At 35.1% G+C, this 12,799-nt stretch overlaps 1 protein-coding gene across 48 annotated transcripts in view; it reads right to left on the bottom strand.

Moving 5' to 3' along the window:
- Positions 1-2,986: 2,986 nt before the first annotated feature.
- The window catches only part of LOC105442945, a 42,035-nt gene continuing 32,222 nt past the window's right edge, over positions 2,987-12,799 (bottom strand). For 41 of the 48 annotated variants that reach the window (XM_030992934.1, XM_030992925.1, XM_030992928.1 and 38 more), the window contains 9 exons: positions 12,471-12,497; positions 11,910-11,948; positions 11,389-11,499; positions 7,940-7,966; positions 7,392-7,430; positions 6,425-6,535; positions 5,295-5,483; positions 4,487-4,527; positions 2,987-4,063 (listed from right to left, as the gene is read on the bottom strand). In XM_030992934.1, coding sequence (XP_030848794.1) covers positions 3,893-4,063; positions 4,487-4,527; positions 5,295-5,483; positions 6,425-6,535; positions 7,392-7,430; positions 7,940-7,966; positions 11,389-11,499; positions 11,910-11,948; positions 12,471-12,497 — 755 coding nt within the window. In that variant the 3' untranslated portion in view covers positions 2,987-3,892. The remainder of the gene's footprint in view (positions 4,064-4,486; positions 4,528-5,294; positions 5,484-6,424; positions 6,536-7,391; positions 7,431-7,939; positions 7,967-11,388; positions 11,500-11,909; positions 11,949-12,470; positions 12,498-12,799) is intronic. The other 7 variants (XM_030992944.1, XM_030992941.1, XM_030992932.1 and 4 more) reach the window with 6 other exon arrangements.

The raw sequence follows: 12,799 nt of genomic DNA on the forward strand, positions 1-12,799 counted from the left end.
TATGTTAATGCCTTAGACAATCATAAGATTGAATTAAGTACATTGTCGGGCGTTATGTACCGGTGAGAGAAAGCTAGTAATTAAAGCTCATTAAGGTGCGAATCTTTCGCCCACACATGCCATTGGAACCGGTTCAAACTGCTCCTCATACTCATACAAAGACAATGGAAATGAACAACCCGATTTAAACTGGTATTCACACCTATCATGAAAATATATTATGAATACCATTGCTCCAACATATGCTGTCAGTACCAACAGTGAATCCAGCTTTTTGAAGGGATATGTATCAAATTTCCCAGACAAATGGCGACATCTTATAGATACTATGTCCCTTGTGCAGCAAACATCAAATTCTGCACAACTTTACAGGAGTTATGAATATGTCATGTGTGTATTACCAAAGAAAAAATGTCAGTCAGTCACTTAATAGTGTCTGACAGGAAAGTCAAGAAAGTAAACAGTTCTCCTTGTATAATTTTAATACTAGGATACTGCTAACGTTTAAATTTCACAGATAGGACATGCATGACATATTCATAATTCCTGCAAAGTTCTACATGATTTGATATTGGCTGCAAAAGGGACATAGTATCTTTAAATATTGAAAGATTTTTAAAAAGCCTGTCTTTTGTCTTATTTTCATGGAAACACGATTGGGAAAACTCAAAAATGGTTAGGAGAATTTACTGTTAGAGGGTGTTGCACAGTGACGCTTTCAAAGACAACCCTAAATATCTTTGTGGTTTGAGAATTTTATCAGGATTTTTTTGCATGTTAGAGGGTATAGTAAAACATATATATAATACAACATTATGCAGTTTTTTCATCAATCTTCAACCTTGTTACCAAGTCACTGACAGTCATAAACAGACCCAATCATGTAAGTTAATTTCCGATGTATTAACGTTTTATTTTGATTCAATGAGTAATACTGCGCCAGCGAGTAATTAGTCCCTATACGCGCATTCTGATGGTAACATAAGACAAATAATTAATGGATATTAAATATTTCACGTCCCTATTGTCTAAAACATGTAATGCTTGAATACAAATTAAAAATTAAACGTAATTCCCAAATAGACGATCATGATTTGATTGCATTTGCGTTTAAAAGCAATAAATAAGATATTTAGTTACTCCCATACATTCGTTTGTTGATGATTTCATACCCATATTTTATCTATCCGTTTTACACATAATTCTAAACATATCCCTTTTCTGCTCTGGGAATTTAAAACATGGCTTGTATCCTCATGTAATATGTGCAAAAATCACCATTGCTAACATTGTTATATAAAGGAAGAATGTATACATGTGTGTCCAAAACAATAGAGAAAACATGAAATGTCATTAACAAAGTAGAATGGGAACGACATCATCAACCTGCTAATTTGCATACAGCCTATGTGATACATACCACTGTTTCATAAAATTATACGAAAATCTCCCCCTTCCTGCTGCAAGTCGAAGAGGGCGCATTACCCCAAATTCAGAAAGCCTGTGAAAAATCAGGCTGGGTCTACGGAGACTACACACACCGAAAATGGGGATCCAATTTAATCCCGTGTATCAAGCTTACAATTTGAAAGAAAGAAAAATCTCCAAAACGATGTGCCTTATTGCGGTCTTTTTCAGGATCATTTTTTTTTTGGTGAGACCTATTACTGGGCTAAAATACAACTCTGGCAAATATGCAGAATAAAAACTGTGGAAATACAGATATATATATATATATATACCCTTTCAAAGTAAACAAAGACAAGTCTACGCCAGCCTATGGGTAAACACCACTATTATTACTATCAAACATCATTTGTATTTTCATTAATATTACAAAGCACAGTTACTCGATTTCATATTAATTTCTTCAATCAAATAATATTAATTAAATATTATTTTGATGTGTGTTCATTCGTGGGAAATTTATTTCAAACGTGTAAATGTTTGATTGAAGTAAGATTCTGGTAAAAAATTTATTAAAACCCTCCATGATGAAGGGATTTTTGTTGAGTTTAGTTAACGGTGGGATAGAATAATATAAATCAAACTGTCTTCAAACTGGATTTACAACATATATCACAGTGAAAAAGGATAAACACAAAATAGACAAAGCGATTTTCATTTTTCTTTTTTTACAGTATATTAATTACTAGAAATTGAGTTTATTCAAGGAAGAATATGTTTGTCTTGCCGCAGTTGCACTGATTCTCTCGCTCGATCCCAACTAGCCCGCCCCTCTCCATTAAAGTTCCCTCACTCTTCTTTTCTTCCCTTTTATCTCTCCTATCCTTCTCTTTCAATTTTTTTTAACCTTAAGTGTCACTTTTTCTTCTTTAAAAATCAAATGAATATAATTTGCCCAATCTTCCCTTTCTCTCCCATTATTTGGTGATTTCTCTATATTTCTTTCTCATAAACTCCTTTCGTCTCTTCATCTCACTATTTCCTCTCTTTCCCATTGTTATTTTTTCTTTAATCCATTCTCATCTATGTCTCTCTGTCCCCTATCTCTCTCGCTGCCTCTCTTTCTATGTCTTTCTCTCACTTGAAAATCTTTCTCTATCTTCTATTGTCAAGTCATTCATTCATTAGCTGGCACTTTCTTTGTGTACTATTAAATATACTTCATAATGGGTGCATTGCCTTTTCCACTACCCCCCCCCCCCCCCGATAAAACACACAGACGTTGTTATAGAACATGCGCTACTGGTCAAACTGCTCAGCAGTGGAGTCCAACACTTCCTACCCTAACCGAATTCCTTAATTCAACACAGGACCCAACCTTATACCCAATTGCACCCAACTCTAGTCATATATTTCCGACGAAATTAAGCCCGGAGCAATTGGCGATGGGGCAAAGAATGAGCACCCAAACACACAATCATACACACCACCACATACGCGCACACACAAACACACAATAAGTTGATTATCATGGACCTTCCTTATGTTAAACTAGGGACAAAAGAGAATCGTAAAACTGTTTGTATTTTGACCGTTCATTTAATCAATGACAAGATTCAGACGCCTATCAATGCCCGCACAGCAGCGCATCAATATCAATCTGTTCTTGAAAAATATTTATAACATGAAATTAAACCTTCTCATAGCATTGTGAGAGATATATATATATATATATATATTGTATATTCATTTACTAATTATGTAATAGTATATTTCAATAAAGGCATAAGAATAAATAAAATTCATGGTTTCAACATTTTATTTCTTGTATGAAACTATGATGAAGGATATTATTATCCAAATCCACACACTTCCTTTCCCTAGCACACACAAATCAACTAAAGAAATGTAAACAAAATACTATTATTGATATTTGTTGAATTTCCTCATCACGTAATAATAAAAAAAAAAGCTTGCGGGGGAGGTAAGGTTGTGATATTCCCTATCACTGTATCCCTTTTTTAACGAAATGGAGCCAAGGAAATAAAAGCGTTTGGGTTATTTTTTGGTACCTATCGTAAAAAAAATGATTACAAAAAAAAAAAAAAAAAAGTTTCCCTAATTTCTAAGCATATTTAGTGAGACTGATAAACGGGTAATCAACTACCATGAAAATAGATGTTAGGCAAACAATGATCACATGACAATTACACGATAATAAATGACAAGTGTCTCAGGCATCATTTAAATGATTAAGAACATTGCACAATATTCAATCTTTGCATGTGACTTGTAGAAACGAAAGGTTCGGAAATACTTTTAGCAGGAAATCGAACGTAGGCTTTTTAATTATATGATATGAGACCTTATTAAAGTTTTGTATCAGACCATTTTTAATTTTTTTTTATTCAATAGCTTGAACGGCCATCTAGACTAAGCTATATCTTTTAGATATTAGGCGGATGTCTCCTGCCAGGTTCTTTAATTAGGCTTCAGCATTTCGGACTCGTCTGGCCTTGTCTGCAGCTCGGCGTCCCCGAAGGCGCTTTGCTAGGTCCTTATGTCTTCGAAGAGCTTCAGGGCTCACCTTGTCGGATACTGATCGGCGAGCTCGGCGCTTCTTGGCTTCTGCTGCTCGTCGACGTCGGAGGTTAACCTAGTAGATGTATTAAAACAAAATGAGTTTTGTATTCGACAATCCATTTTTAAAGCTTGTAATGTATCATTTGGTCTATGTTTATGTCAAACTAAAACTAAATTAAAAAGTTTTTTTTTGTTGTTGGAATAATTCTTTCGTTAAAATTGCCACACAGATTTTTCAGTGATTCCATCCTACCATGAGGATGTCTAGTTTTACTTGTTTTGTTAACTATTAAATTGCATGTGCCACATACTGATACCTGACAAATAGACTAGAAATATATGGTGATGAAATGATATCACTGACTAAAGCATGCATCAATCTCCGAAACATGTTTTGCTTTTGTAAAGTAGGCACTGTTTGTGTTTAGGTTAAATTTTGAAACATCAAACCCCTTGGCACATTGGGAAATTAGTTCAATGTAGGAGAGAAACTTACCGGCATCTCTTGGATAGCCTGGATGTAGTAAAGACCTGAATCTGGAAATTGCAAACAGAGGTTTTGACAAATTTAGAGGGAAATTCTGCGCAGTCTCAATGTGCTGTCATGATTTGCTTACACCGGACTGGTGGAAATACTAATCTGGCGCATGACAAACTAAATGTCTCGTTAAACAATACCCTCCCGGAAATTCTTTGAGTGAGGGGTGCTTTTCCTGTGTTCTTTTCTTGTTTATGGGATGCTTTAAGACGGAGCTGTGCATTACATAAGACATACCAGGGGGCGTTTCACAAAACGTGTCATCAGTGACTAGTGACAGTTTTGCTTCTGATTGGTTATCAGTAGATTTGCCACTGATTCTTGTCATTTTTCATTGAAAAACGGCTTTGTGAAACACCCCCCCCCCAGGTGTTTTTGTTATCTGTTATAAATACCCTATAATGATGTCAAATTCCTGATGTGACACATGCTAATGTGTCTTTAAAGACTAATGAAGAAAATAAATGGGTCTAGATTGCAATTCATTACTATTGTTATTATTAATATCATCATCATTTTTTTCTATTTCTTTTAGTATTTCTTTTGCCGGGCTCATTTATTGCTTCCTTATATTGTTGTCCAGTTTTGCGCTTTGAAATTATTGTGGGAAGCGTTATATAAACAAATTTAAAAATGAATGAACTAAAATACTGGGAATGCCTGGGACAAGCATGTAAGATTCAAGAACAACATTTGAATATGAATATGAATACGTAAGATAACAGGTGCACTGCCAAATTATCTTATATTAAAACAGGAAACATACTCATGGCTGAATTGGAACAGTAGTATTGTCGATCGTTGCAGCAGTCTTCAAACCGTTCACAAGCAGCATCACAATAACAGTCCACAGATCGACACTGGCTACCGGTACAGGAGCATTCAATATGTTGGCAGGTACCTTCAGCGGATTCAGGTTGCCATTCTGACCAGTAGTCAGATGAGCTTCCGTAGTCTACAATGTATAAGAAGTAGACATTTTAACAACCATATTACTGTCTTGTGTCAGCAATTTCTTTTTTTGTAATAAAGGAAACCTCTTCAATAATATTGGACCCGAAACAAAGAGATTTTAGAACACATAAAGAAAAAAAAGAGATTTGAGAAAACTTCAAGTCACAATCACTATCATAGTATCAAAGTGTCAAAATATCTATTGCTATATAGAATCATTCAACTTTAAATAGACTTTAATTTGTAAGTAACCCTTGTCCATTAAAATACATGTATACAAAGATTGTATTCATACGGGTGAATTACTTCGTTCTATCAGATCTACTAGTCAGTTACATCTCTTTAAAGCAAGACGCATTACTACAAATACTTTTAATTGAGCAGTCACAAGAAACTTCTGAAAACCGAGTATGTTCATATGATTGGAAAACGGGGAATAATGCACGGTGTATATGGGGTTCTCAACGTGCAATTCGAAACAGTATGTTCGAAAGGCATCTACTTTTTTGTGCAAAATAATGATTCGGAGCCTTTAATTAAAAGAGGACATTCTTAGTGTCAAAGTAAAGAGTCTTGCACTGGAATTCAGGAGGGATTGCAGTTTGTCTTGCTGCTGTTTGGAGAGTCCAAATAAGATAGAATTACACAAATCTAAGCGAGATGAGAGTAATGCATGGATTAATTGTTCACATGCTTTTTGAGTCGAGGATTTTTGTATGAACCCAAGGTTTCGCAGTTGATATCTCACACACTTTGATATGCTTGATACACGTGATGTGCGTAATTCGCTTTTTCAAAGTGTTCGCCGCGTGTCGACTGTTGAACACTTTTGTAAGACTAAACTTACCTTCGCAAAATTCTTCGCACTGAAGACAGAAAGGAAAGGACTACACATAATATGAGATATAATAATTGAGTGCAAGGGCGTGTGTCTAAACTCACCTTCACAAAAGTCTTCGTCCTCATTAAATGTGCAATCTTGCATCCCATCACAACGCCAATAATCAGGTATACAAAAACCGTCCCAACATTGGAATTCATCGGGCGTGCAACCTTTGAAGATATGAAATCAAAATCTGTATTTAGTTGTTCAATGATGGGCAGACATGGCGCACTAAAATGTTCGTTACCTCGCTTGACATATTCTTACTGGAAATCACAAGTAATGAAAAGCACAAAAGATACAATATACGGGACTACACATAATGTGAGATTGGTTGTCAACTATTTCTAGATGAAAATTGAGTGCCATGGCGTGTGAAAAAGCAATCCTTTTAGAGGGACTTAGTAACATTGTTCATATGAGATAAAATGGTGCTTAGGAAGTGACTGCCAATGATTGATGTACAATTAAAGATAATCAGAAAGTTTGAGTTAAAAATAAATATTCTAAAATAAATGATCTGATCGATTCCTTAATTCTCCCAACTATATTATTACAATTTAATTACATTTGAGGTGAATGCAAATCGTCACAAAGCATTGAATTGGCTTTATATACCATTCCAGACATTTAAGTGTTGACAGACTTTATATAGCCTGTTTTATTACTTATTTTCAAGAAAAAACGGTTGGGGAGAATTCAAAAATGGTTGGGAGAATTTACTGTTAATTACTGTTAGGTGTTGCACAGTGACTCCTTCATAGAAAACCATAAATATCTTTGTGGTTTTAAAATTTTCTCATGATTTTTGGGGCCTGTTTGAGGGTAAGTACAGTAGAAGGAATATAATAGGTAACATTTCATACAAACATTACACAGTTTTTCATCAACCTTCAACAATGTTACCGATTCACTCTGCGAGTCTTTTCTGCTATGATGCTATTACGCATTTTATTGAATAAATGGAAACCTTACAATGAATTGTACTTCTTTACCAGGACTAAACCTCCTTTTAGTCTCACTCACCATCAGTAGATGACCAGGGGTACGGTTCCGGTGTCCAGCCTAAACAAAAACAAAAATTACAAATAGAGAAGATAAACAGAATCAAACTGGACCTCATCTTTTGTGATCATATCAAAAGGTCGGATAGAACAATGAACGGAGGAAAATCCGTACTTTGTCTTTCTAAACCCTCTCATTATCCGTGACAACTATTGATTTTTTGATTAGAAAATGGATGTACTTTTTCATGCACATTGTTGCAAATATTTATTTTTATCAAAAGGGACTTATTCTGGCGAAGTCAATATTATGTCATTTTGTTCATTTGAATAAAAATGTCAATATTCATATAAATATAGACTACACTTAAACTATTGTCAGGATATGGACATCTAAATGCAAATAGTTCTGATTCTCCAGAAAGTGCAAGTTATCATATTTTGGAGACTGTGATTAAAACCTAGTCTTTTAAATGAAGAAATGAGGTATACTGTCAATAATACTTGATGAAATTACCAGTAGAAACAACCGTGACAAACTATTTGTGCATGTTTCCAAATCTCACTCACCCGTGTATGATGACTCAGAGTTCCAACCTAAAAAAAATGTAACGAACAAAAAAAAAGCTTTAAAACAATTCCAAACATTAACAACGATTAAATGAATTATTATATTGCGCTTGCCTTAGGTTGACTTTTCAATGTTTTTGCTTTCCTGTTTGTTGGTATGGCTTTATACAGCCCTCATATTGGACTACAGCTTTGAAAAAACCTTCCATTTCTCACAAGAAAACCCAAATCAAGCATACTATTTAAAGCTAGTACCCTAATGAATCTTACCACCAAAGAGAAGCATACTATTTAGAGCTAGTACCCTAATGAATCTTACCTCCAAAGAGAAGCATACTATTTAGAGCTAGCACCCTAATGAATCTTACCACCAAAGAGAAGCATACTATTTAGAGCTAGTACCCTAATGAATCTTACCACCAAAGAGAAGCATACTATTTAGAGCTAGTACCCTAATGAATCTTACCACCAAAGAGAAGCATACTATTTAGAGCTAGTACCCTAATGAATCTTACCACCAAAGAGAAGCATACTATTTAGAGCTAGCACCCTAATGAATCTTACCACCAAAGAGAAGCATACTATTTAGAGCTAGTACCCTAATGAATCTTACCACCAAAGAGAAACATACTATTTAGAGCTAGTACCCTAATGAATCTTACCACCAAAGAGAAGCATACTATTTAGAGCTAGCACCCTAATGAATCTTACCACCAAAGAGAAGCATACTATTTAGAGCTAGTACCCTAATGAATCTTACCACCAAAGAGAAGCATACTATTTAGAGCTAGCACCCTAATGAATCTTACCACCAAAGAGAAGCATACTATTTAGAGCTAGTACCCTAATGAATCTTACCACCAAAGAGAAGCATACTATTTAGAGCTAGTACCCTAATGAATCTTACCACCAAAGAGAAGCATACTATTTAGAGCTAGTACCCTAATGAATCTTACCACCAAAGAGAAGCATACTATTTAGAGCTAGTACCCTAATGAATCTTACCACCAAAGAGAAGAATACTATTTAGAGCTAGTACACTAATGAATCTTACCACCAAAGAGAAGCACACTATTTAGAGCTAGCACCCTAATGAATCTTACCACCAAAGAGAAGCATACTATTTAGAGCTAGTACCCTAATGAATCTTACCACCAAAGAGAAGCATACTATTTAGAGCTAGTACCCTAATGAATCTTACCACCAAAGAGAAGCACACTATTTAGAGCTAGTACCCTAATGAATCTTACCACCAAAGAGAAGAATACTATTTAGAGCTAGTACACTAATGAATCTTACCACCAAAGAGAAGCACACTATTTAGAGCTAGCACCCTAATGAATCTTACCACCAAAGAGAAGCATACTATTTAGAGCTAGTACACTAATGAATCTTACCACCAAAGAGAAGAATACTATTTAGAGCTAGTACACTAATGAATCTTACCACCAAAGAGAAGCATACTATTTAGAGCTAGTACCCTAATGAATCTTACCACCAAAGAGAAGCATACTATTTAGAGCTAGTACCCTAATGAATCTTACCACCAAAGAGAAGAATACTATTTAGAGCTAGTACCCTAATGAATCTTACCACCAAAGAGAAGCATACTATTTAGAGCTAGTACACTAATGAATCTTACCACCAAAGAGAAGCATACTATTTAGAGCTAGTACACTAATGAATCTTACCACCAAAGAGAAGCATACTATTTATAGCTAGTACCCTAATGAATCTTACCAACAAAGAGAAGCATACTATTTAGAGCTAGTACCCTAATGAATCTTACCACCAAAGAGAAGCACACTATTTAGAGCTAGCACCCTAATGAATCTTACCACCAAAGAGAAGAATACTATTTAGAGCTAGTACCCTAATGAATCTTACCACCAAAGAGAAGCACACTATTTAGAGCTAGTACACTAATGAATCTTACCACCAAAGAGAAGCATACTATTTAGAGCTAGTACCCTAATGAATCTTACCAACAAAGAGAAGCATACTATTTAGAGCTAGTACCCTAATGAATCTTACCAACAAAGAGAAGCACACTATTTAGAGCTAGCACCCTAATGAATCTTACCACCAAAGAGAAGAATACTATTTAGAGCTAGCACCCTAATGAATCTTACCACCAAAGAGAAGAATACTATTTAGAGCTAGTACACTAATGAATCTTACCACCAAAGAGAAGAATACTATTTAGAGCTAGTACACTAATGAATCTTACCACCAAAGAGAAGCATACTATTTAGAGCTAGTACCCTAATGAATCTTACCAACAAAGAGAAGCATACTATTTAGAGCTAGTACCCTAATGAATCTTACCACCAAAGAGAAGCACACTATTTAGAGCTAGCACCCTAATGAATCTTACCACCAAAGAGAAGAATACTATTTAGAGCTAGTACCCTAATGAATCTTACCACCAAAGAGAAGCACACTATTTAGAGCTAGTACACTAATGAATCTTACCACCAAAGAGAAGCATACTATTTAGAGCTAGTACCCTAATGAATCTTACCAACAAAGAGAAGCATACTATTTAGAGCTAGTACCCTAATGAATCTTACCACCAAAGAGAAGAATACTATTTAGAGCTAGTACCCTAATGAATCTTACCACCAAAGAGAAGCATACTATTTAGAGCTAGTACCCTAATGAATCTTACCACCAAAGAGAAGCATACTATTTAGAGCTAGTACCCTAATGAATCTTACCACCAAAGAGAAGAATACTATTTAGAGCTAGTACCCTAATGAATCTTACCTCCAAAGAGAAGCATACTATTTAGAGCTAGTACCCTAATGAATCTTACCACCAAAGAGAAGCATATTATTTAGAGCTAGTACCCTAATGAATCTTACCAACAAAGAGAAGCATACTATTTAGAGCTAGTACCCTAATGAATCTTACCAACAAAGAGAAGCATACTATTTAGAGCTAGTACCCTAATGAATCTTACCACCAAAGAGAAGCATACTATTTAGAGCTAGTACCCTAATGAATCTTACCACCAAAGAGAAGCATACTATTCAGAGCTACTACCCTAATGAATCTTACCACCAAAGAGAAGCATACTATTTAGAGCTAGTACCCTAATGAATCTTACCACCAAAGAGAAGCATACTATTTAGAGCTAGTACCCTAATGAATCTTACCAACAAAGAGAAGCATACTATTTAGAGCTAGTACCCTAATGAATCTTACCAACAAAGAGAAGCATACTATTTAGAGCTAGTACCCTAATGAATCTTACCACCAAAGAGAAGAATACTATTTAGAGCTAGCACCCTAATGAATCTTACCACCAAAGAGAAGCATACTATTTAGAGCTAGCACCCTAATGAATCTTACCACCAAAGAGAAGCATACTATTTAGAGCTAGTACTCTAATGAATCTTACCACCAAAGAGAAGCATACTACAATTAAACTATATTACACTCACTATCGCAATAAGCCTCATCCTCCTGATTTGAACAGTCTGGAATCTGATCGCAATACCAGTAACCGGGTATACATGAACCGTCCCAACATTGGAAGTCACCGGGTGAACAACCTTCACAAATATATATATATATTAAAGTATTTTAGTTAGGTGTTCACCAATACAAGACAAAGAATTGAACAAGATACTTTTATACTATCATTTTTACTAAAATAAAATACATGTACAGTACACGGAACAAGAATTTCCGATTATAAGCCAGAACTGCACATCGATTTTCCATGATTTAGGCAAGTAATCATCTTCTGCGCATGTAGATTAACATGTGTAAAATAACGATCTTGATTCTGTCCCGGCTTTTTGGCGGTGACCATGATGAGATCAAAGTGAAGAAACATGAACGGAATGCTATTGAGACGACATTGACGGAGACAATCACAATGAATACGTTAAGAAACCGATGAATGTCCATCCGTAATAGGTCCATGCCAGAACTAAACCTTTCTTTTAGTCTCACTCACCATCAGTAGATGACCAGGGGTACGGCTCCGATGTCCAGCCTTAACAAATCAAGAATACAAATTGAGAAGATAAACAGAATCAAACTGGACCTCATCTTTTGTGATCATATCAAAAGGTCGGATAGGACAATGAACGGAGAAAAATCCGTACTTTGTCTTTCTAAACCCTCTCATTATCCGTGACAACTATTGATTTTTTTATTAGAAAATGGATGTAATTTTTCTTGCACATTATTGCAAATATTTATTTTGAGCAAAAGGGACTCATTCTGGCGAAGTCAATATTGTGTCATTTTGTTCATTTGAATAAAAATGTCAATATTCATATAAATATAGACTACACTTAAACTATTGTCAGGATATGGACCCCTTATTGCAAATAGTTCTGATTCTTCGGAAAGAGCCAGTTATCATATTTTGGAGACTGTGATTAAAACCTAGCCTCTTAAATAAAGAAATGCGGTATACTGTCAATAATGCTTGATGAAATTACCCGTACAAACAATCGTGAAAAAAAATATTTGTATAAACTATTTGTACATGTTTTCTAATCTTACTCACCCATGTATGATGACTCAGAGTTCCAACCTAAAACAAACGTGACGAACAATTATATCTTTTAGAAACTGTATGGAAAAAAAAACTTTAAACAAATTCCAAACAAAAGATTAAATGAATTATTATATTGCGCTTGCCTTAGGTTGACTTTTCAATGTTTTTGCTTTCCTGTTTGTTGGTATGGCTTTATACAGCCCTCATGTTAGACCAAGCTTTGAAAAAACCTTCCATTTGTCACAAGAAAACCGAAATCAAGCATACTATTTAGAGCTAGTACCCTAATGAATCTTAACACCAAAGAGAAGCATACTATTTAGAGCTAGTACCCTAAT

This window comes from Strongylocentrotus purpuratus, unplaced genomic scaffold, assembly GCF_000002235.5.
Source record: "Strongylocentrotus purpuratus isolate Spur 01 unplaced genomic scaffold, Spur_5.0 spur5_scaffold_20, whole genome shotgun sequence".
Lineage (NCBI taxonomy): Eukaryota > Metazoa > Echinodermata > Echinoidea > Camarodonta > Strongylocentrotidae > Strongylocentrotus > Strongylocentrotus purpuratus.